The following is a 20,597-nucleotide window of genomic DNA, read 5'->3' as shown; positions in this document are numbered from 1 at the left end:
GGCAGAGAGGAAGGAAGATGCAAATAAACACATTATCTGAGGCATACTCACTAATGGAAGGCATCTCTTAACACCCACATTAAGAATCAAGACAAAACCCGTCCAGTATTTTTAACACTGTTTATGATTTAAAAAAATAAAAGCATGCCAGAAATAGAACCTAAGGTTAAAAAAACAAAAAACCCAAAACAACCCTCAACAAACCTTAGACATTGTTAGAGTCACAAATGAGTAAATCGCTTGATCTTTTTGATATCACCTCCAAATTGCTTCTGTATTCATTGGTAAAATGAATAAAGTGCTGGCATTGTTTGGATGTTGTCTGCACAGAATAATGGAGATCTGGATTGGATGACTTAACTTCTATAGGCAACAGATTTGGACTTTTTTTTTTGCGGTATGCGGGCCTCTCACTGTTGTGGCCTCTCGCGTTGCGGAGCACAGGCTCCGGACGCGCAGGCTCAGCGGCCATGGCTCACGGGCCCGGCCGCTCCGCGACATGTGGGATCTTCCTGGACCAGGGCACGAACCCGTGTCCCCTGCGTCGGCAGGCGGACTCTCAACCACTGCGCCACCAGGGAAGCCCAGATTTAGACTTTTGTTCCTCAGATGGTTGGTGGTTATTTCAGTGAAAAAAAAAACAAAAAAGTTTAAAATGAAGTCTTATTTTAAAATACATGTAGAGGTACATGTGGTCATCTGGTGGGGCTAGAAGGGACCTCCTGTTAGGACACCAGACCTGTGTGACCCTGGGGATCACCTGCACTTACTGAGTGCCAACTATGGCCAGTACTAGAGGGAAGATGAAGGAGAGCAAAGCTGGGCTCCCTGCCTGCTACCATCTAGGGGGAAGGTCAGGCATGGCCACAGATCAGCCTAGTACAAAGAAACATGGCTTCTAACAAGCTGGGCATAGTTTGTTACTTGTATAAAGTATAAAGTAATAAAGGGTTTTGACATACTTCCACACTTATTTCCTATTTGTTGCCAAATCTGCTGTCCTTATCCTATCCCAACCATAGGAATGACTTCCTGCAAGAATGGAAGTGAGCTAAAATATGTGGTAAGAGGTAGATGGCAAAAAATACCAAACCCCTCAAACTCCAATTCACCCTTTCCTGTACGAGGCTCCTTGCCACGGAATCTGGTAGTGCCCCCCTACTCTGTCTCTAGGCTCAGCCATGTGACTTGCTTTCACCAATGGAATGTTATTGCTTGTGCTTTCCCCTTTGTCATTGTCGTGAGGACATACCCAGGCTACTCCAGTGGTCCCAGGATAGGAAACATGGAACAAAGCCACCCACAGACGCATGATCAAGCCAGCCAAACCACAAAGGGAAACCCAGCTGGGATCAGCCTAGATCAGCTGAATCCTGCAGATATCTGAGAAAAAAATGTTTATTGTTTTTGTAAATTAATTTTTATTGGAGTATAGTTGATTTACAACGTTGTGGTAGTTTCTGCTGTATAGCAAAGTGAATCAGTTATACATATACAAATAGCCACTCTTTTTTAGATTCTTTTCCCATACAGGTCATTACACAATATTGAGTAGAGTTCCCTGTGCTATACAGTAGGTTCTTGTTAGTTATCTATTTTATATATAGTGGTGTGTATATGTCAATCCCAATTTATTCTTCCCCCCCAAATATCACATGATATCACTTATATAAGGAATCTTAAAAAATGGTACAATGAACTTATTTACAAAACAGAGTCACAGATGTAGAAAACAAACTTATGGTTACCAAGGGGGAAGGCGGGTAGGGAAAATGCTTATTGTTAAACACCATGAGTTTTGGGGTGGTTTGCTACTTAGTATTATTATGGCAATAGGTAACTGATATATAGCACATAATAGATGTTCAATAAAATCTGTATCTTATATCCTTTCTCTCCTCCTCCCCAACATCCAAGGCCGTCTTATCCCTCAGATCATCACTCTAGGCAAGGAATTCTGTGGAAAAGTCCTGACGACAGCTGATCAGCCTGTTACCTAACAATGATCTTATATAGATCATTTCTCATACTTACATCGTTCTCCGAGATGGACATACTATTCCCATTTTATAAAGGAGGAAACTGAGACCCCGAGAGGTTAAATCAGAGCTAGTAAATGCAAGAGTTATAATTAACATCCAAGCCTGTCTGACTCCAAAGCCAAAGATCGTTTGTTCTGCTGTGCTACTCTGCTGCTACTTCTATAAGATCAGCTCTGAAAGAGGCAGGGAGAAAGGAATGCTTGGTGTCTCCAATCCCTTCCCAACAGCCTAGGATAGAAGGATCTGGGTCCTACAGACACTATTCCCAGGACCTGTCACACACTCCCTCTCTTCTTAGCTTGGGGCTCCTTCCCCATCTCAGATAGGGATGCTCATACCCTAGGGACTTCTGGAGCTCTAAGGAGGCAGAATACTTGGGCTCCTGAGTTGGTGTGGCTTCCAGTAGAAAAGCCCACCTATCTCTACTGTAGATTTTCCTCCCTCTCCCCTCCAATCCAATCCCTACCTACCCCCAACTCTGCCCTTTTAACTGACTTTCCAGAATCTGTCTAGGGAAGCCCAAGTCCGAGGCTCTAGGTGGAGAACTGGTCAGGGAGGGTGAACTCAGCAGTTCTCCTCCAGGTCCCACCTAATTCCTTTGGACGATGGCAGAGGATGGAAGATGAGGCACCAGGAAGAAGGGAAAACAGGAGTGTGTGGTCTTTCTGGACATGGCATGTCCAGGCCATGGTACCCTAGCCAGAGAAGAGGGCGGCCTCTGAATAAGGGCTCAAGGCTCTTGAGAGAGGCCTCAGAGCTGCCTCTTGCTCTGCCCACCCCTGCCTGTCTCTGCCTCTGTGTCAGTGGAAACTTGTTTTGGCTACACAAGGCGCACAGATGACAGTCACTGAAGCCAACTGCTTACCAAGCATACCTAATTATCATGCAGCACAGCAAAGCACTCAGTTAAAGGCATTTTAAAAAAAAGTCTGGAATGTCTTAATTTAAACATTCTGTTCATATATGCTTGGTCTTCATAGTTTGTTACTCATGTAATATGAATGTCAAAACGTAACTGTAAAAAAAAAATCTCCAGGCAACGTATAATTTCCACCTAAATTATATGTTGCAAATTATCTTAGTTTCAGTTTCTCACTAAAGTTGAGATAATGGTAAAACCTCTTTTCACTCAATCGTGTATGGATATTATGAAGATAAGTGAGATTTATTCACTCAAATCTTAAAATTCCAATAAAATCAAAGGTGAAAAACGCTAGTTAATTTTTGTCCATGTGTAATTACTTAGATCAGTACTATGTAGGCAGAACTGTGTATATCCTGAAAATCTTTGAACTACTGGGTTTCAAAGACCTCAAATAACTTTACGTACTCATTTGCCAAAATAAAAGGAAATGAGAAAGAAAAAGGGTAAACTTACAAAAATGTTGACCTCTGGCTTTTTTCTTTACGGGTAAATTTAAGTCAATAAAAATCTAGGAATTTGTACCGTATCAAGTTACTGCCATTTAAATACAAATTTGGTTTACTGATAATTAAAATGACTTAAAAGAGGAAAATAGTCCCTCTGATTTGCTGATGTGTTTGCAGCCTCAAATATTCTAAAATGGTAACATTTTCAGCTGTGTGTGGAAGCAGAACCAACTTTGTTATTTACCAAGCCATCATGAGCACTGTTTTCCCCATATTAAGCTTAGGTGTCATTTCAGGTTAACTCAGGAATCTATTTTTGACTGTGTAAGCAAGTATTTCTGTCAACGATCAAAATATTTACAAAAAAGAATACTCCCATTTGAAGAGTAGAGGCTAAAAATGTAAAAAAAAAACCCAAAACAAAACAAAAGAAAAAGAGTAGAGTCTAGAAAAGAATGCCAGCTATAAGTAGACATACAAAACCTAACTCCCGGGCTTCCCTGGTGGCGCAGTGGTTGAGAGTCTGCCTGCCGATGCAGGGGACGCGGGTTCGTGCCCCGGTCCGGGAGGATCCCACATGCCGCGGAGCGGCTGTGCCTGTGAGCCATGGCCGCTGGGCCTGCGCGTCCGGAGCCTGTGCTCCGCGGCGGGAGAGGCCACAGCAGTGAGGGGCCCGTGTACCGCAAAACAAAACAAAACAAAAGAACCCTAACACCCACACCTCCCCAACCCAGTGACTGAAATTAGGGGAGTCCATAAAAATGGCAGGAATGCATTAAATGACTCAGTTGAAAAAAAATGCCTATTCTGTGCTCAGCCATGGACCAGCAGCTGTGGGAGGCACAAGGATATGGCATCTGCCCTCCAGAGCCACAGGGAAGGGATACAGGAGAGATCTAGAGAGGGGTGTAAGACCCCAGCTAAGAAGCTGCTATGCAGTTTGGAACAGATGACTGCAACCAGAGTTGAGCAAAGGGAGAAAAAAGAATGGGCTAGAGTTTGCTGGGAATGTTCAGAGATGGAGGACCTAAGGTGGTGGCCGGGGACGATCTGGAGAGGGACAGATGAGATAAGGCATTTCGGGCAGCAGGAAGAGAGCGTACAGGGACATTGATGTGGCGAAGAGGGCAATGTATGGGCAGGACAGCAAGAACTACCTGTTCGAGCAGGTTACCTTGGCAGACTAGAGTCAACTGGTAACACCCTAGTCTAGTGTTTAGTGATCGTTTCACATCCCGCACCTCACTGGAGATACTAGTCTGAAACTTTGGATGGGAGATTCAACCCCACTTCAAGATTCCCTTTAAAACTCATACATACATGTAGTATCTTAGCTTAGGAGGCAAATGACATCAGTGAGAACTCGATATCATGAAATATGAAATACTATCTCCAAATGATGCGCCAACACTGATGATTCTTTTTCGAATGCCATCCACTAACCTGGGGGAGTGAAATGGGCAGAAACAATGTCATATAAAGGTATTCATTAATTTATTCATGGATATTTACTGGCTGCCTATCACATGCTCTATCCAATCTTTGGTCTCACAGAACCTACAATCTGGGGCAGGGGAAGGACACTGACAAGTAAGCAGGTGATACCTATCTGTGTTCTATGTGAAATGGGAGAGGTAGTCCAGGGAGACCCCAATTTAGGAGACCAGAGAAAACTTCCTAGACCTTTAAGCCAAGATTTCTCTTAAAGACAAGGAACTTTAAGCCACGATTTTGAGGTGAGGTTAGCTGAGTGAGGGGAAAAGTGTTCTAGGCTAAAGGAATGGCCTGGTGTGTTTGAGGAGCTAGGAATACAGCATGTCTTGGCGCGCAGAGTAAATGGGTGGAGTGACGGGAGATGAGGCTGGAGGTGAGCAGGGGTTAGTCTATCCTGCTCAGGGATCTGTACCTTCACCAATGGTCAAAGGGAGCTAACAAAGAGTTTTAAACAACAGTGTACTGTGGTCAGATTTGGGTTCCAGAAAAATCACTGTGGCTTAAGGCTGGAAAATGGATGGGACAAGGCAAGACTGGAGATAGGGAGACCAGTCAGGAGGCTGCTGAAATTGGTGATGCCTCCAACGAGGGCAGCAGTGGAGGGGATAGAGACAGATGTTTAGGAGGTACAGTCCACATGGCTACTATGGCTGACCTGGGGGAAAAGGAAGGAGTTTGAGTTGACTTCCTGGTTTTTGGCTTGAGATTCTGTGTACAAGATGCTATTACTGAGAGAGAGAGAGAATAAAAGAAGAGACTCATATTTGGTGGTGGTGGTGATGGGGGCTGGGGGTTAAGAAGAATGAGTTCACTTTGAGATGGACTGAGTTTGAGGACACCCAGGCAAAGATGTCCAGATGCAGAAGGAAACAGGGACCTGGAACTCAGGAGAGCTATCAGAGCTGGAGAGAGACCTGGAAGTCCTCAGCGTAGCAGGATGACAAGCAAACAGATGCAATCTTCCAGGGTGAGTATGATGAATGAATAAATAGAATAGCCTAGGCCTGAACGCTGAGCTAAATGGAGGGAGTCCAGAAAGGAGACCGAGAGGCAATAGCCAGGATTCCAAAAAGGAAAATTAGAGAGTACGGTATTTCAGAAAGCGTGCTCAGGAGTGTGTCACACGCCGTGGAAGGGCCAAGCTAAGGTGAGAACTGAGAAGCATCCATTGGATTTAGCTACAAAGACTTCAACAGTGACACTGGTAAGAGCAGATTTAGCAAACAGGAGTGGCCAGAATGAGACAGCAAAGGCCTGGGACTGAAAGGGGAGGTGAAAAACGGAGACTGAGTTATAGCAACTCTTTCTAGAAGTGAAGGGAGGGAAGAGCTAAAGTTGGAACAGGTGTTGGGGGAGCATTAAAAAAATATAGGAGTGTCTGGAGCACAAAAATTCAGATGGGAAAATGCTAAGAAGAGGTTATAAACACAGGAAGGGATTGGGTTCTGAGAAGGTAGGAGAGGCAGGGGCCCACAATGAGGTCAAAGAATTGGTTTTCAACAGGAAGAGTGTCTCTTCCTTTTCAGAACAATAATAATAAAAAAAAAGGATGAGAGGGGTTAACCATCAAGAGTGACTAAGGAATTCACTCTCATGCCTTGAACATGAACTGATACAAACTCTGGTATACGTTAGGAGGCATCTGAATCGAAGACTTAAAAACAAAAAAAACCTTTAGATTTGGAAATCTGTCACTCTGTTTCAGAAACACAAAAAGCTCTTTGAATCCACATTTTTTTTTTTTTTTTTTTTAGTATTTGGAGTCAAAGAAGACTATTGGGGAGGTACTGTTTACACTGCAGTCTTCTCAAAATATCTTTTAAAAACCACATTGAGTTCACTAGAAAGGAAATGCATTTAGTATAAGGCCTTGCAGAGTACACAGCCTTATTTTAATAAGATGCAGTGATGCATATAAAATATACTTGAAAAAAAAGGCTTTGCTTACTGTCAAATCCATGTTTTACCGGAAAAGGTTTTGATAGTGTAACCCAACAACTACTAGGAAATGCACGCCTGCAAATTCAAAGATCATAGGACTTGAAGAGACTGCTTTAATCAGAGTTTATCAAATAGATTTAAAACCAGTTCTTAGATCTAATTCAAATATGTTCCTGCTCATTTATAGAGCAAGAGTCTAGGTATTTAGACACAGAAGATGATTTTTTTCAACATTGAGAGTGAATGCTCTACCAGATTTGTTTTGTTTGGGGCTGGATTTTCTTCCTTTCATCCAAGAGCCACTTGGAATTTAAAGATGAATTGTCACAGGGAAGAAAATCTCATCTATCATGCCCTTGACTTTCTGTTTAAAGGGGATACACTTGTCTGTTCCTATGCTCCACCTCCCCGAGAACCACTTTAACAATAAATTAGGCTTGAACGAAAGTTTCTTGATATAAAGCAAAAGGTTTACATTTTAATTAGCTTTGGGAAGTCAAGGGCCATTTTACTAGAAACCTAAAGAGATGCGAGTTGTGCTTAATCACAGACCAAAGGACCCACCTGCCTCCTTTCTCTGTAATAAAAACACAAATAAAGCAGAGCTACTGAATGAAAACAGCCAGAGTCAGGGGTCAGTGCCTAATGTCAGCTCTCACCGTGGCCAGGGCCATGTGACTCCGTTGTGTGGCCTCGTGGAAGTGACACAACCCTTGGCCCACAGAAGCGGTGGAGAGGTTCCTCTTAAAGACAGCCCCATCAAGGAAAACTCTAAAGAAATCAAACCCACTTTCTAGATTTATTGGAGGTAGCCTGGCAACATTACTGCTGATATAATGCGAGAATCTTGCTTCACCTAATGAAAACCATGTTTGCAAAACTCACGTGGAGGCAGGGGTGGGGGGGGAGGGGAAATCCGTTTTTGTATATTTGTGTGTAGGGCAGCCAGACCGTAAACCTTGAAAGGAAACCCTCAATCTGAAATACCGTGCTGAGAGTAGCAGTCAGCGCCTGCAGAAGCCAGGAACATGGAGAAAAACATTTCAATCCCTCCGCCCCCGACAGAGGTAATGTTCTTCCTCTTGGAAAGGAAAGGGTCCTTTAGCATCTTTTGTCCTCTCACCGCCATCGCCTCCTCTCCCTTTATTATCGCTGACCTCCCACAGAGAAACGAAGCCACGAGCCGGGGGAGGAAAATCTGAGGCCCTGTTCTGTCTGGGGCTCCGAGATCTAGAGAGCTGGAGCTACTGATCGGGGTCCTGCCCGGATTTAACCCGGTAGAGGACCCACCTCCCTTCTCTGGGGTGAGATGCCAACTTGCTCAGAACCCGGACTGGGCGCGCTGGCTGCCAGGGCCCTCCGTGGCGCTGTTCGTGGTGCTGAAGCCTGCATCGAGGCGTGGAGGCAGCAACCCACGCACAGGCGACCGGCTGTCAGGGGCTCCGGACCCAGATCCACGTGAGGCAAGTCTGGAAACAGCTGCCGCCCACAGAGCTACAGCCAGCGCCACAGTTTGGCTCCAGGTGTAGCTCATTGGTTTACTTCTTTGGAACTGCAAAATGGCTGGTTCACCTTTTCTCTTCCCAGGGGGTTTCACAGAGCCCACCTCTGGCTCACCGATCTGGCATATCTCTTTCCTGATGTCCTCCCTGCCCATAGTAATTCTCTCACCCCCTCTCCTTCGTACAATACTTTGCCTTTGCAGAGCACCTTACAGTTTGTACCACCCTCACTGGCACCACCAACTGAGCCGTTTCTCTTACATACATAACCATTCCTCTTCTCTCCCACAGATATTTTTTGCCTTCTCTGCCCCTCATCTCTCAAGCAGGAGACTATTACCTCTGTGCAGGGTGGGCGAAACACCTTTACCCATCACAGCAAAACCGCTGATTTCTCCTTGGCAACGAATTCGGAGAGGCAGAGGTTAGAGTTCCAAAGGACCAGGAGAAAGTCCCCTAAGAAATTTCTAGGAAAATACGGGTAGTGGTCAGTAGGGTGGGGAATGGAGACACAGACACTAGGAACAAAGTGAAGAAAAGAGCCTGGGCCTTCGAGGTGCAAGGCTTGTTGCAGTTAGACGACTCCTGGCAGGTGGCACTCTAGCTCAAGGTGCTTTGGGTAGAAGCCTTGACTGTGCTCCTGGTTCCACCTCAAACTTCCTTTCTGCTAAACAACCCCCTAGCCAGGTTTGGAGGTCTGTCTTCCTCTTGATCCAAGCACTCTGCTAAAAAGCACCGTTCCCACAATTCTATTTACTGTAATACACAATGATGAAGGGAACATAAATAAGAAAGAGAGGGTCAGTAGGAGGATTTTTTTCTCATGTGTGATTGACGGTGCTCAGATCAAAACTGGGTAATCATCAATAACATGATTCAGCAACTGGGAAATGCAAACAAGTTGTGCAAGTGCTTGCTTTGGTCAGAGCCCTGGAGGGGCCCATGGGGCTGGGCGAAGCTTGAAGAGGGCAGTGCCAACAGGATGCCCTCCCTCCCACCAGGGCAGAGCTGGCTGTGCCTACAGCCTGACTGGCGTGACCTTTGCCTTTTGCAACACACATGCGGTTGGGCCGGCGTTAATGGCACTTTGCAGGGAGCTCCAATTGAGTAAACAAAAAACGCCTTGCCCTGTTCTAATGGAGCACATTATTCTGAGGCCTAAGCCTTCATCCAGGCCCCTGCAGCTGCTCTGCAGGTCAGTGCTACCAATAAAGCAATTAGCCAATGAGAAAACTCTTCTTCCCTGAGGGGGACTCGGAGGCTTTGCTGCAGTTGCTGTGCTTTGCTTTGGGTTTTTAAACAAGCAATCCAGGTTGATCTGAGCCTCTTACATCAGACTCCAGGATGAAGACACTGAAATTGTGTGTTTGCTGAGTGTGATCTTTTAAGGAACTGGTCCCTTGTTCAACACAGACTGGAAAGCTCACTGCTTCCTGTTCAATTAACCTGAACCATAGCTGAACTCTGCCCTTTGAACTCACTCTGCAGATAAATACATTAGCTCACCTAAGGAATCATTAATATTTTTCAATCACATAAAACAAACATGAATGTCTGAACACAACCCAAGAGATAGCCAATTAGGAATAGCACATGGAACATGTTGAAAAAAAAAATCACAAATGGATGTTATTTACAGAACAAAAAGGGTCAAGGAAGAAATAAAACGGATCATGCCAACAGTTCTGGAAACAAAGGCGACTTTCATTTTCATTTCTGCAAACACAAAGGGTACTGAGCAATATTTAGCAATTCCTGTTCCATCTACACTGCTCAATAAGAAAAAGTTGTACCCTACTCCTGGTCTGGTTTCTACCTACTTCCATCAGGACACACAACTCCAAGCCCTTCTCTTTGAAAGTGACTTCAGTGTTCATGCTCATATACAGAGTCCAAAATACTGCATTTCTGGGGACAATTTTATTGCCAATTTGCTACAAATGAACCAAAATAATTTTTGTGGAAGTATCACTGCCTTTAAGTGAACCACTGTAAATGAACCAAGCTAGTGGCTTGATTGAAATAATTTTACAGTAGCTGATGTTCCTGTGATGTTGTTACTCTAGCATCTAAACAGATTTTGTTTTGGGGGGAGGGAAAGAGAGAGAAGAGAAGAGAAAAGAGGAGATCGCTAAATGCATCTATTTTGTCCTTATCCCTGCATGTCATCTTAGAAGAATGAGAAAAACATTCCCCAACCAAGACATTACACATTTCAGTCTGATTCAGTTTCACTTCCCACAATTCTGCCTCTTGACTCCTCCCCTCCTTCCCCCTTTTCATTTTTGTTTGGTCTGGAGTGTGGGCTTAATGCCCAGCTATCCTAGATGAGAACACTTAAAGGAATATCGCAAGCGCAAAGGGTAAATCTATTGAATGAGGGTCTTTAACTATGTGGTTTCCTTAAAGGGAAAGGTTGGATCAATAGGATCAATAGGAAAGGTTTCCCTGGCCCTGCATAAAAGGGTAAGGGCTTCTCTTTTCACTGGTTTAACTTTACTCTCTGACAAATGCAAATCAATGGATCTGTGTTTACAACAGATTCCCTAACAGACCCAACCTGGGTAAAGCCCAGAGCCTCGCCCTGGGGGTGGGGAGTCCAAGCTTGCTCTAGGGGGATGCTCTAGGGCAGAGCTTAAGGCTCAAGGCCCTGGGGGTGGAGTGGGCTTGCTGCCCACTGGGATCCTGCTGCTGCCGCCTGTGGTCTCTCCAAAGAGGACAGAAAAAAATGGAGCAATGGAGCTCCAGACTCTTCCAAAGATGCCTCAACCCAACATAAACATAAAGCCCAAATTCCTAGGATCTGGTGAGCCAGTCAACCTTGTTTCCTACCAGTATAGATCTGGGAGGTTGACTACACAGAGGAAGCTGGAGTGGGATACCTACAATTGGAGCGGCCCATGCATTTCAGCTCTAGAATTCTCCTTCTGTCCTTTCTTAGGTGGTAACTGGCTCTCTTAGCTATTACAAGGCAAACCACTGAAACTGTGGGTTCTTTCCCCCTTAATTTTACCTTTCCCTTTAAAAACGTGATGCTTTCCAGAGATTACATGACTTCAAGTCAATACCAGTTACAGAGAAATTATTTTTCTTCCTGCAGGAGAAAGTATATGTATATTTGATTACATGAGCCAAAGTCCAATGCTGATTAAATTACATTGGAGGTGTGCTTCCAACCCAAACAAAGTCTGCTTTCTACAGAAGAGTAATGGATCTTCAAATGGCGAGAGAGGCGCCAAGGTGGAACGCAGAGCCTCCCTTCCCTCTGGGACAATTTGTGTTGGACAGTTTTTCACAACAATGTCCACAATGTCCACTTCTCCCCCAGTGAGACTAGCTCTGCGTGCACAGCCCGCAGCCTGCTTCCATGCCTTGCCATGCCTCAGACGGGCTGAGCTACCCAGGCTACCGCCCTGCCCCTGCAAAAACCTGTGTACACTTCTCAGGGTCTTCACCTGGAGTGAAACTTGGAAATCAAAAGTCAAGCTTTTCCCAAAGGCACTGAAGTGCATTAGGGGGACAGACTGGGTGATGAAAGGGGGTGCTGATGGGCCCCCAGCCCACCTTGAGCAGGCTCTGTACCTGACAGTATAGATGTCCCTGTTGGGTTCCCTCATAGTGGTCTCTCCCCACCAAGAAAAGTATCCCCTCAGAGGAAGCAATTGTCCCCAGGTCAGGAAAAACAAGGATCTCTGAGAGGGTTGGGGACAAGGATAATCCAGAATCTGTAGATGAAGTTTAAGGCCCAGGGTTCCTCAATATTCACCCTTTTCCCCAGGGCCCTTTATCCAGACAATTATTTCTATTTATTCCCTCCTCATTTTCCTTCCTTTGGCAAGAGCCCAGAAACTAAATCCCTCTGCTTCTCCTCTGAGGTTTTCATTCCTCCAGGGATACCCCCGACAGGATACCACTTTCCCTCAAGACAGTCTCTACCCACACCAGCCACCAGCAATAGTGTGGTGGCGTCCAGTACCTTCTTCCTGAGAACTCTTCAACCCCCTTCGTCTGATCTTCCTTTAGAAACAGGTTCTAGAGCCCAGAAAACCAAGAGGCGACCCTGAAGTGAAATTCTGGATTGAAGAAAGCTGGAGAGGCAGCCTCTTTCCCCCTCAGGGTTCAGGCCTGGAGCTCTAGAAGGTAAACCCTGCCCAGGGTCCCCTGTTACCTCTGGGCAGACACGTGTCTCTGGAGAGAAGTGGGGCCGCTCTCAGAGACACAGAGAATCTGGGCGGCTCAGTTTCCCCTCTGCCCCACCCCCACCATTCACCAGGAATCCAGCCCTGTTTTAGGATTCTAAGATGGGGTTGGAGGAGACTCTAAGATTCCACCCTCCAAAACCCCACCTGCCCCTCCCAGAACCTAAGAGCCCTTCACCGGGAGCTGGAGGGGAGGGGCCCGCTGTCTTCCTCACCAAAAGGCAACCTCGCCACCCTTTTTGGTTTCTGTATCTGATCACCGGACCTAGTTCAATGTAGGTTTTCAGAAGAGGGGTAGGGCTCATTCGGACTAGGAATCAAGGAGCTGTATCAGAGCTCTCTTCTCTAAGGAAACCCACTGGAAGGAAGACGACCCCTATCGCTGGGGAGGACAGAAAGAAATGACTGCTTCCCCTTTGCCACATGGCAAAGCAGAATAACGCAAGATTTGGGGGTTTTTCTCTCTCCTTTCCTTCCTCCTTTTTCTCATTTCGTTGTTGGAGAAGGAAGGAAAACACTCCTTTTCGTCCAGGTTGAAACCTTCTCTTGAAGGAAAAGCTTAGTATTTCTAAAACTGGAGAATTTATAATTTCAAAAAACCCGAACAATTTAGTTCTTATCTCACCCCCACTACCGTCCCAGCTCTTTCTTTCCTTCATCCACCTTAGTGTTCCTTCTGGAAGAATAAGCCATTTGGCGAAAGGAGCCATTGGCAGGATGTGGAGGTCTTCCTGCCAGAGGGAAGGGACAGCTCTGAAGTTCTTTCTTTTCCCGTCAAGGCAGGTGTCTCAGAGAAAACCTCTCTACTAGGGCCAGGTCTGAGTCCCGCGTCTCAGAGGGGAAGATCTCTCCAGCTGCTGGGAAGGGGAGCTGGGGCGGGGCAGTTCCCCAGGCTGGTGTTTCTTACCAGCCGGGGCAAGAAACAAGATTCTTCTCTGGTTGTGACCCAATTAGCCCAGAGCAGACCATTCTGAGGGGTGAAGCCCAGGCCATTGTCACTGGGGCCTCGTTTAACTGTCCAACTAATGCACCAGCGTAGAAAGTCTGCGAATGGGAACATTTAATGAGAATGTTCTTTCTTAACGAAAACAAGGATGGAGCGATCCGCGGAACAGGAAGCTGCGAGGTTAGCAGGCAGCTTTAAAGACGTCGTTTCTATACGTCTGTGTCTCTAGCTCTGCTTTGCAAGGAAGTTCATCTGTACCATTTTTTCTAGGTTCCCACATATATGCGTTAATATTTGATATTTGTTTTTCTCTTTAGAGACGTCGTTTCTAAAGTTCGGCTTGGACGTTCCCGCATATGGAGAGGAGACCAAATTTCCCGGATGGTTTCCGTGGAGGAAAGAAGTTGCTCCCGGCCCTGCTGGACCAGATGCGGGCCGCGCGGGGCAGAGGCGAAGGCACGCTAAGCACGAGAGGACTCGGGCGCCGAACGACCCGCAGAGCCCGCGGCAGCGAGCGCAGAAAGCGGCGTTGCGCGCGCGGGGACCGGGGGAGAGGGCAGGCAGCCTGGCGACAGCAGGAAACCTCGAGTAGGAAGCGGCGGGCTGGAGCCGCGCGGGGTGAAGCAGCGGCCAGACCCGAGAACCCGCCTGCAGCTGCGGAAGCAGCGCGGCGGGAGCGCCGGGGAGCCAGGCCGCTGGCGAGCGCTCTGCTGGGAAGAGGGCGCCGTCGGGCTTACTGGAAACGCGCCGGATCAAGTTCCAGATCAATGAAATCTGGGTCTACACGTTAACATTATTGTTGCCAGCATTAATGCTCTTTTAATCTTCTAAACATTATCAGCATCGATCTCCCTCCATATACACATTTGTTTGAGAAAGTGACATAACCACATGGTGGAAAGCCTGGAATAAAAATAAATGCGCAGCCTCTCGCATCGAGGGCGCCCGTGGGCTCAGGCTACTTCTCGCCCGCGCGCTCACTAACCCCCCTCGCGTCCCGCCGGCTCGGCCCAGCTCCCGCCCACCCTAATGTGAGTTGGGAAGGTGTGCTCGAGGCACCGGGGACTTGACCAAGCAAGGATGGTAGTGAGCTTTTCAATTATTAATCCGACCAACCAGCAGGAGAAAACATCTTGTGTTCCGTACCGACGTGGTACATCCGGCCTCTCCGGCTCGGATCCCGAACTAAACCTTCGGGAGAGACCGGCTGAGCCCGGCCGAGAGGCTGACCAGAGGGAGGGGTGGGAGTCGGGGTGCGGGTCTCTGCGGATGAGGTCCCCGCCCCCGTCCCTAGGCTTAGGGTGGCCTGAGGACGTCCCCTGGCGCCAAAAGGAGCCGCGCACGCACGTGGTGCCCCTGGCAGGCGCCGCAGCGTTGTGCCCTGGCCACGCTCCGCTGCCGCGGGCGTCAGGTGGCCCAGGCGACATCCCGTTGGGTTGGTTAAGGGCCCTCCGCTGCCTCAACAAGAGGTGGCTCCGGACTGGTCGCTGGGAGCTGCTGCCTGGGGAGGGCCGGGCGTCTGTTCGCCGCGGGGACGCGAGGCAGGCTCGGGGCGGGCCGCCCCGGGAGCCCGGCTCACAGAAGGCGGAAACCTGGGCAGGGTGTGTCGTCGGAGGGTCTCTGCTCTGTCTTCCAGTTGTTGGAGGAAACCACTCCCGCCACTGGGGCCTCGGTCGTCCTCCGCGAGGCGCCCATCCACTTTCTTGCCTGGGTTCTCTCGGTCCCTCCTGGTTCGTGTGTGCTTAGTTCAGAGGCCTCTTGAGGATTTGTGCTTGAACACGCTGGAGTTTGTCCTCGCCGCCTCTTGCCGGGTTAATAAAAACTGCTCTGCCGGAGCCATATCCGGGGACCACGGAAGAGACCGAAGCCCGCATGGTTGCAAACAGTTTCGGCCCTCGCCACCTTTTATGAACGAAGTCGTGCACTTGGAGCCCATTTCTCTGAAATCTACTGTTGAGGCAATCTGAGCTCCCCCATCTTCTCCCTTCCCTTTTGCAATGCTATCCCGGGCTGTGGATACACCGAGGCGGTCGGCGCTTCTGTTGTGATGGGGGTGTACTTCACCTAAGGGTGCGGTTGCCGACACTGGCCCAAATCAGGCATCTTAACTCTGCGGTTCCTCAAACTCCTATCTGCTTACCTCTGGCAAGACCCAAAATGAGAAAGAGAAAGCGAAATTAAAAGAGAGAGAGAGAGAGAAAGAGCTGGTCTCGATGAGATGGGGGGCTGGTCGGTCTCGGCGAGGTTCGGGCCTGGGAGTCAGGCAGAGCCGCCCTGTACAATCACTGGGATTGTTTAACCCCCAGAGCTCAACGGTGTGGGCCCTCGGCAGCGTCCTGGCGAGATTCCGATCCATACTCCTGGAGGAGAAGGGCTCAGCTTTTCTTCTCCATTTGCTCCTGTCCCCTAGCGCTCCAAGTACATAATACCAGTCCCAGCTTCTGCATCAGTGTCTGAAGAGACTGATCTACTGACCCCAAACTGAAAAGCTTCCTATGTAATAATAACCACTCAACACACTTGTAGTTGCTGATCGAATGGCCAGATAAAAAGGCTAAAGCTTTTGTCCCTTTTCAACTCTGGGTAATAAAACAGACACACATTTGAATGCCTGAGCAAAGCGGGGTCCCTCACAGGAAATTCCCAGCCGCTGAAGGAGGCTTTCAGACTCCCACTGAGGGGGCTTTCTTGCTCCTGCTCTGAAAATCCCCGATGCTGCCTGAGGCCAGCCCCTGAGGAGTGGCCCCGGGACTCTCCCGTGGTGGGTGGTGGGACTGGGGTCCCCCAGGGATGCCACACTCTCCCCCATCCCAGAAATGCTGTTGCAAAAATGCTTGAGACCGGCTAGCCAGGAAAGCATTACTTTCCAAATCACTTTCAGACATACATTGGCAGAGGGCACGTGTTTTAAAAATCTCTGTCTTTTTCGGGACAGGCGTGAGGGGGCGGCAGCGCTCTGAGATCAGCCTGACTAGAATAGCTGTCATCCTGCCTTTACCTTACCCTGGTCCCCCCTCCCCAAGACCGGCTGCCAAGTTTCTTCCGGCTGCCTGTGCCCAAGAAGCCAGCCCTTGCTGAAGCTCACCCGTGAGGGACTAGAGGCCTTTTCAGGGGCCTAAGATAAAGGGGTACCACACTGTTTGGAATTGTCAGTAAGCTTCCAGTTTTTCACGGATAATCTCTATTCACTGCTTAATCTTTGAGAGGAACCAAGAGCAATCAGAGAAAATTGTAGGAGAGGATGAAGAGTAAAAAGCTAAATGAGGAGAAAGATAAAGTAGGTTTCTAAATCCATGCAGAACTATTTGGAGTCCACCGATGTGGGGAAGCCCTTGGCGGCGGGTCTAGTTTCTTTACCTTTTCAGATCAACACTGCTGGGAGATTACTGACTGGAGATCCGAATCCTCCAACAGCGGGCAAAGGCGGAGGCTGTCAGAGTGGAAACGCTCCCTCCCCAAGCCTGGGCGAACACGTTGCCTGTCACACCCCCCAGCCCTGTCCGGCGTAAGTAGAGTGCACCGTACAAGCCAGACTCCGCGGTGCGAGGATAGCCCCGGGGAGCCGGAGAGGAAGCCTGAGCTCACAGCTCCGGAAGCGCGTTGTGTGCGGCTCGGAACCCCGCGCTACCCACTACCCGTACCTATGTAAATCACTGCCACCACGAATTGTCCGCCAGATAATCCGACGATCGGGAGAGACAGCCTCAATCCAAAAGACGCTGCCCATCTCGGCCTGCGTCCGGGTACCGTGCGCCCTCCCCAGTGGGGCGCCTGGACACTTTGCCCCTCTTGGCCCGTGGCAGGGTCCTGGGGGCAGCGCAATTGCCACGCGCACCGCGCTGGGTCTGTGCGCACTAAAGCGCGCAACTGTGTGCCAGTCGCAGCCACGGCTGCGCCTTTCTCTCTGGTTCCCGCCGCCCACGCAGGAGGTTTCTGCGCTCCTAGAACAATAGAGGGCTGTACCTCGCGGCTCTGCCGCTAGAGGAGGCACAAAGAGCCAAGCCGGCTACAGAACAATGTAACCAATGCGTCGACCCGTCCTCTCCCGCCGGCCGCAAGCCCTCCTCGTCGCCGAGCTACGCGCACAATCAGCGTCCGCTTAATGCAAAGGCGGAGCCTGTAGCCCGCGGCCAAGATGCGTTAACTAACCTGCATCTTAATTTTTTCTGCACCTCTTCCCGCGAGCTCCCAGTCTCTCCCGGAGGCCCCAAACCTCGGCAAATCCTGGCAGACGCTGGGAGCCGGGCAAGGGCGGCCGGCGAGTGAGGCAGGACGCTCTCTACTCTTAGTTGCTCCTCTCCCGTCCTCCCAGAGAGGTGGATGTGGCAGTCCCAACCTTCGTCCTTGTACCCTCCCTTCACTGTGGGCAGTGACAAGGGACCTGGCCCCAGCCTGCTCTTTCGATCATAAAGTCCCCGTGCCAATGTCAAGGCTGGAAACGGGCTCGGGAAGCGCTGTTGTACCCTGGTCACCCGTTCTCCGCGTGGGCAAGGCTGTGACTCTTGTCAGTGACCAAACAAGTTTGCCTCCCGCTCCCCCAACCCAGCCCACCAACTGCCTCCATACAGGGAGACCAGGCAGCTTGGAAAACTGAAACGTATTGCCTAAGCAAGCTTGGAAATGTATTGTCTAAGCAAGAGTTCAAGTGCACAGGGTTTCCAATAAAGGCAATCCCCCTTTCCTGTGAGTCCTGGAAAGAGAGGGCTCCTAGCGGACACGGTGCACCCCCATCGCGACTCCCACAACTGGGTAAGGTCGGAAGGAGAGGGCAGAGTTGGCACGTTGACCAAAGCGTGAATAAAATGCGGGTGGGGGCCGGTCAGGAAGCCCAGGAGACAAGGAGGGAGGAAGGAAGAGAAGAGAAAGGGAGAACAGAAAGAAGAGAGGAGAAAGAGGAAACAGAAGAAGAAATAAAGTAGAGAAGAAATAGGAAGTGTGGAGAGGAGGCGAGAACCAGAGATGTGGCTAAGCGCCCTCACCCGGGGCCACAGGCACCCCGGAGCCCTCTCCCAGCACCCTGGCTCCAGGAGACCCTCTGGGCTTACCTGCCAGGCGTAAGGCAGACATGCGCTGGAACTCGGGCTCCTGCAGCCACTTCCACATCCTGCGGAAGGTCTCCCTGCCAGATTTGAGTTTACTCCACGGTTTGGGGTTCCGGAGCAGGTCGGAGAGAGTCCCCTGAGACCGGCACAACACCCTCTGCGCGAAGATCGCCTGTGGGATGCTGTAGCGCTTCAGCTCGGCGGTGATGCGCTGGGCCACCTCTTTGGTGTTGATCTCCTCCAGCTGGCCTGATGTGGCCACCTGCGATCCCGAAGAGGACGAGGGTGGCCTCTCACGGCTAGGCGCCAGCACCGGCCCATGGGACTGAGCGTGGCCCGGGTGGTGTAGGCCGTTGAGGTGAGACATCATGGCCGCGGGCGGGGTGCCCAGACCGCGGGACAGGTGTTGCTCACCGCGGGTCAGCATGGCAGTGTGGTGCGCGTCGAAGTTGGGGCTGAGCATTTTGTCGTGGCCCGGGGGCCCGTAGCTGGGCAGGCTCTGCTGCGCGTTGTGGAGGCCGCCCAGCCCGTTGCCCAGCGGCGTGGCGGCCAGCGGGGACAGGCTCTGGCTCATGCCGGGCATCTCCTTGTAGGGGCTGTAGAGGTTGTTCATGGTCGGGAGCCCTCGCTCGTCGCGCATGAGGGTGAAGCTGCCGCTGACGTTGCCCGACAGGCGCTGGTGGTGGTGGTGGTGGTGGTGGTGGTGGTGAGGGTGCGGGTGCGGGTGGTGGAACTTGTCCGACACGGTGGAGATGGGCGGCAGCGGCTGGAGAGGCGTCAGCGTGGTGTAGGTGTTGCTCATGCCCATGCCGGGCGGGGACGAGTCGCAGGACATGCTCATGGCATGATGGAGCGGGATGGAGAGCTCGGGCCGGTAGTCGCCACCGTCCAGGATCGAGGCCATGCTAGTGACCATGGCCGAGCGCGACGCCGCTGCTGCCGCCGCTGCCGCCGTGCCCAGCTCCTGGTGCGCCGTTGGCGGCGGCGGCGGCGGCGGCGGCGGCGGCGGGCCCCGCAGCGAGCCAGCGGCGCCGCGGCCCGCGTGGTGAGGGCTGGTGCTGGCCAGCAGCTCCTGCTCATGGCCCGGGCCCCCGCCGCCGCCCCCGCCGCCCCCGCCGCCGCCCCCACCGCTGCCGCCGCCGGCCGGCCCGTGCAAAGTGCCCAGACTTTCCATTGTCAGCTCCGGGTTCATGGCGCAGCCTTCTAGGTCTTTGGTGAGGCATCGATAGGCGGTGTAGGCAGCCTTCATTCAGTCCATCGGGGCCCGGGGGCGGCGGGGGCGGCGGGGGTGGCCGGCGGGCTGGCAAGGCGCGCGTGGCGGAGCTCTGCCGCGGGAGCAAGGGAGGGCGCGGGAGTGCGTGAGCGTGTGGAGGGGAGCGTGCGTGCGGGTGTGCGCCCCGGGCTGCGGGCGGGCGGGCGCGCCCGGGGTGGGGGTGGGGTGGGGTGGGGGCGGACGGGGCGTGTGTGCGGGAGACGGGAGGGGGCGGGGAAGGAGGGAGGGATCACCGAGTCCCGCCGCTCGGGGCGGCGCGCTGCCTAGCCATGTCCGAGCCCGCTCCGGTGCCGACGTCTTCTGTTTGGGTGAGCGGGAGCTGTCCAGAAGGGCTCTGCCGCTCGCCGGGGCAGCCAACCTACCTTCCCGGACCCGGGGCGGGGCAGTGCCCGATGGGCGCCGCGAGCAGCCACTGCGTGGCCGCGACTGCCCCGGGAGGCGGGCCTCCTGCGCACAGCTGCCAATGGCTGAGGAGCGGGCGGGGCCGCGCGTTTCACGTTTGGCTGACGGCTCTGTGCTTTTTTTTTTTTTTTTCCTCCTTTGCCACTGGAATCAAACGTCAAGGAGAGGAAGAGAGGGAGGGGAAGAGAGGGTAGTGGGGTGAGAGGCGAGAGAGCGAGTGAGGGAGAGAAATTACGTTAAAGATGCCGCTCTGTGTCTCTCCGGAGCTGCTGCGACCTGGGCTAAAGGGCTTTGCTTCAGTTCCCCTTGCTTCACCCCAAAGCTAATTTTATCGAGGCAAGCCAGGAGGGAAAACTCCTGCTACGTGCTGATGTAAAAACAATCC

General features: G+C 50.9%; 1 protein-coding gene across 1 annotated transcript in view; it reads right to left on the bottom strand.

Moving 5' to 3' along the window:
- The window catches only part of ONECUT2 (one cut homeobox 2), a 45,372-nt gene extending 25,586 nt beyond the window's left edge, over positions 1–19,786 (bottom strand). The window contains exon 1 of the mRNA XM_033837798.2: positions 18,541–19,786. Within this exon, the coding sequence (XP_033693689.1) occupies positions 18,541–19,786 (1,246 nt within the window). The remainder of the gene's footprint in view (positions 1–18,540) is intronic.
- Positions 19,787–20,597: the final 811 nt, after the last annotated feature.

The sequence above is a fragment of the Tursiops truncatus genome, chromosome 13 (genome assembly GCF_011762595.2).
Source record: "Tursiops truncatus isolate mTurTru1 chromosome 13, mTurTru1.mat.Y, whole genome shotgun sequence".
Lineage (NCBI taxonomy): Eukaryota > Metazoa > Chordata > Mammalia > Artiodactyla > Delphinidae > Tursiops > Tursiops truncatus.
The sequence above is the reverse complement of the archived record's forward strand: the minus strand, read 5'-3'. Positions and strand labels throughout refer to the sequence as shown.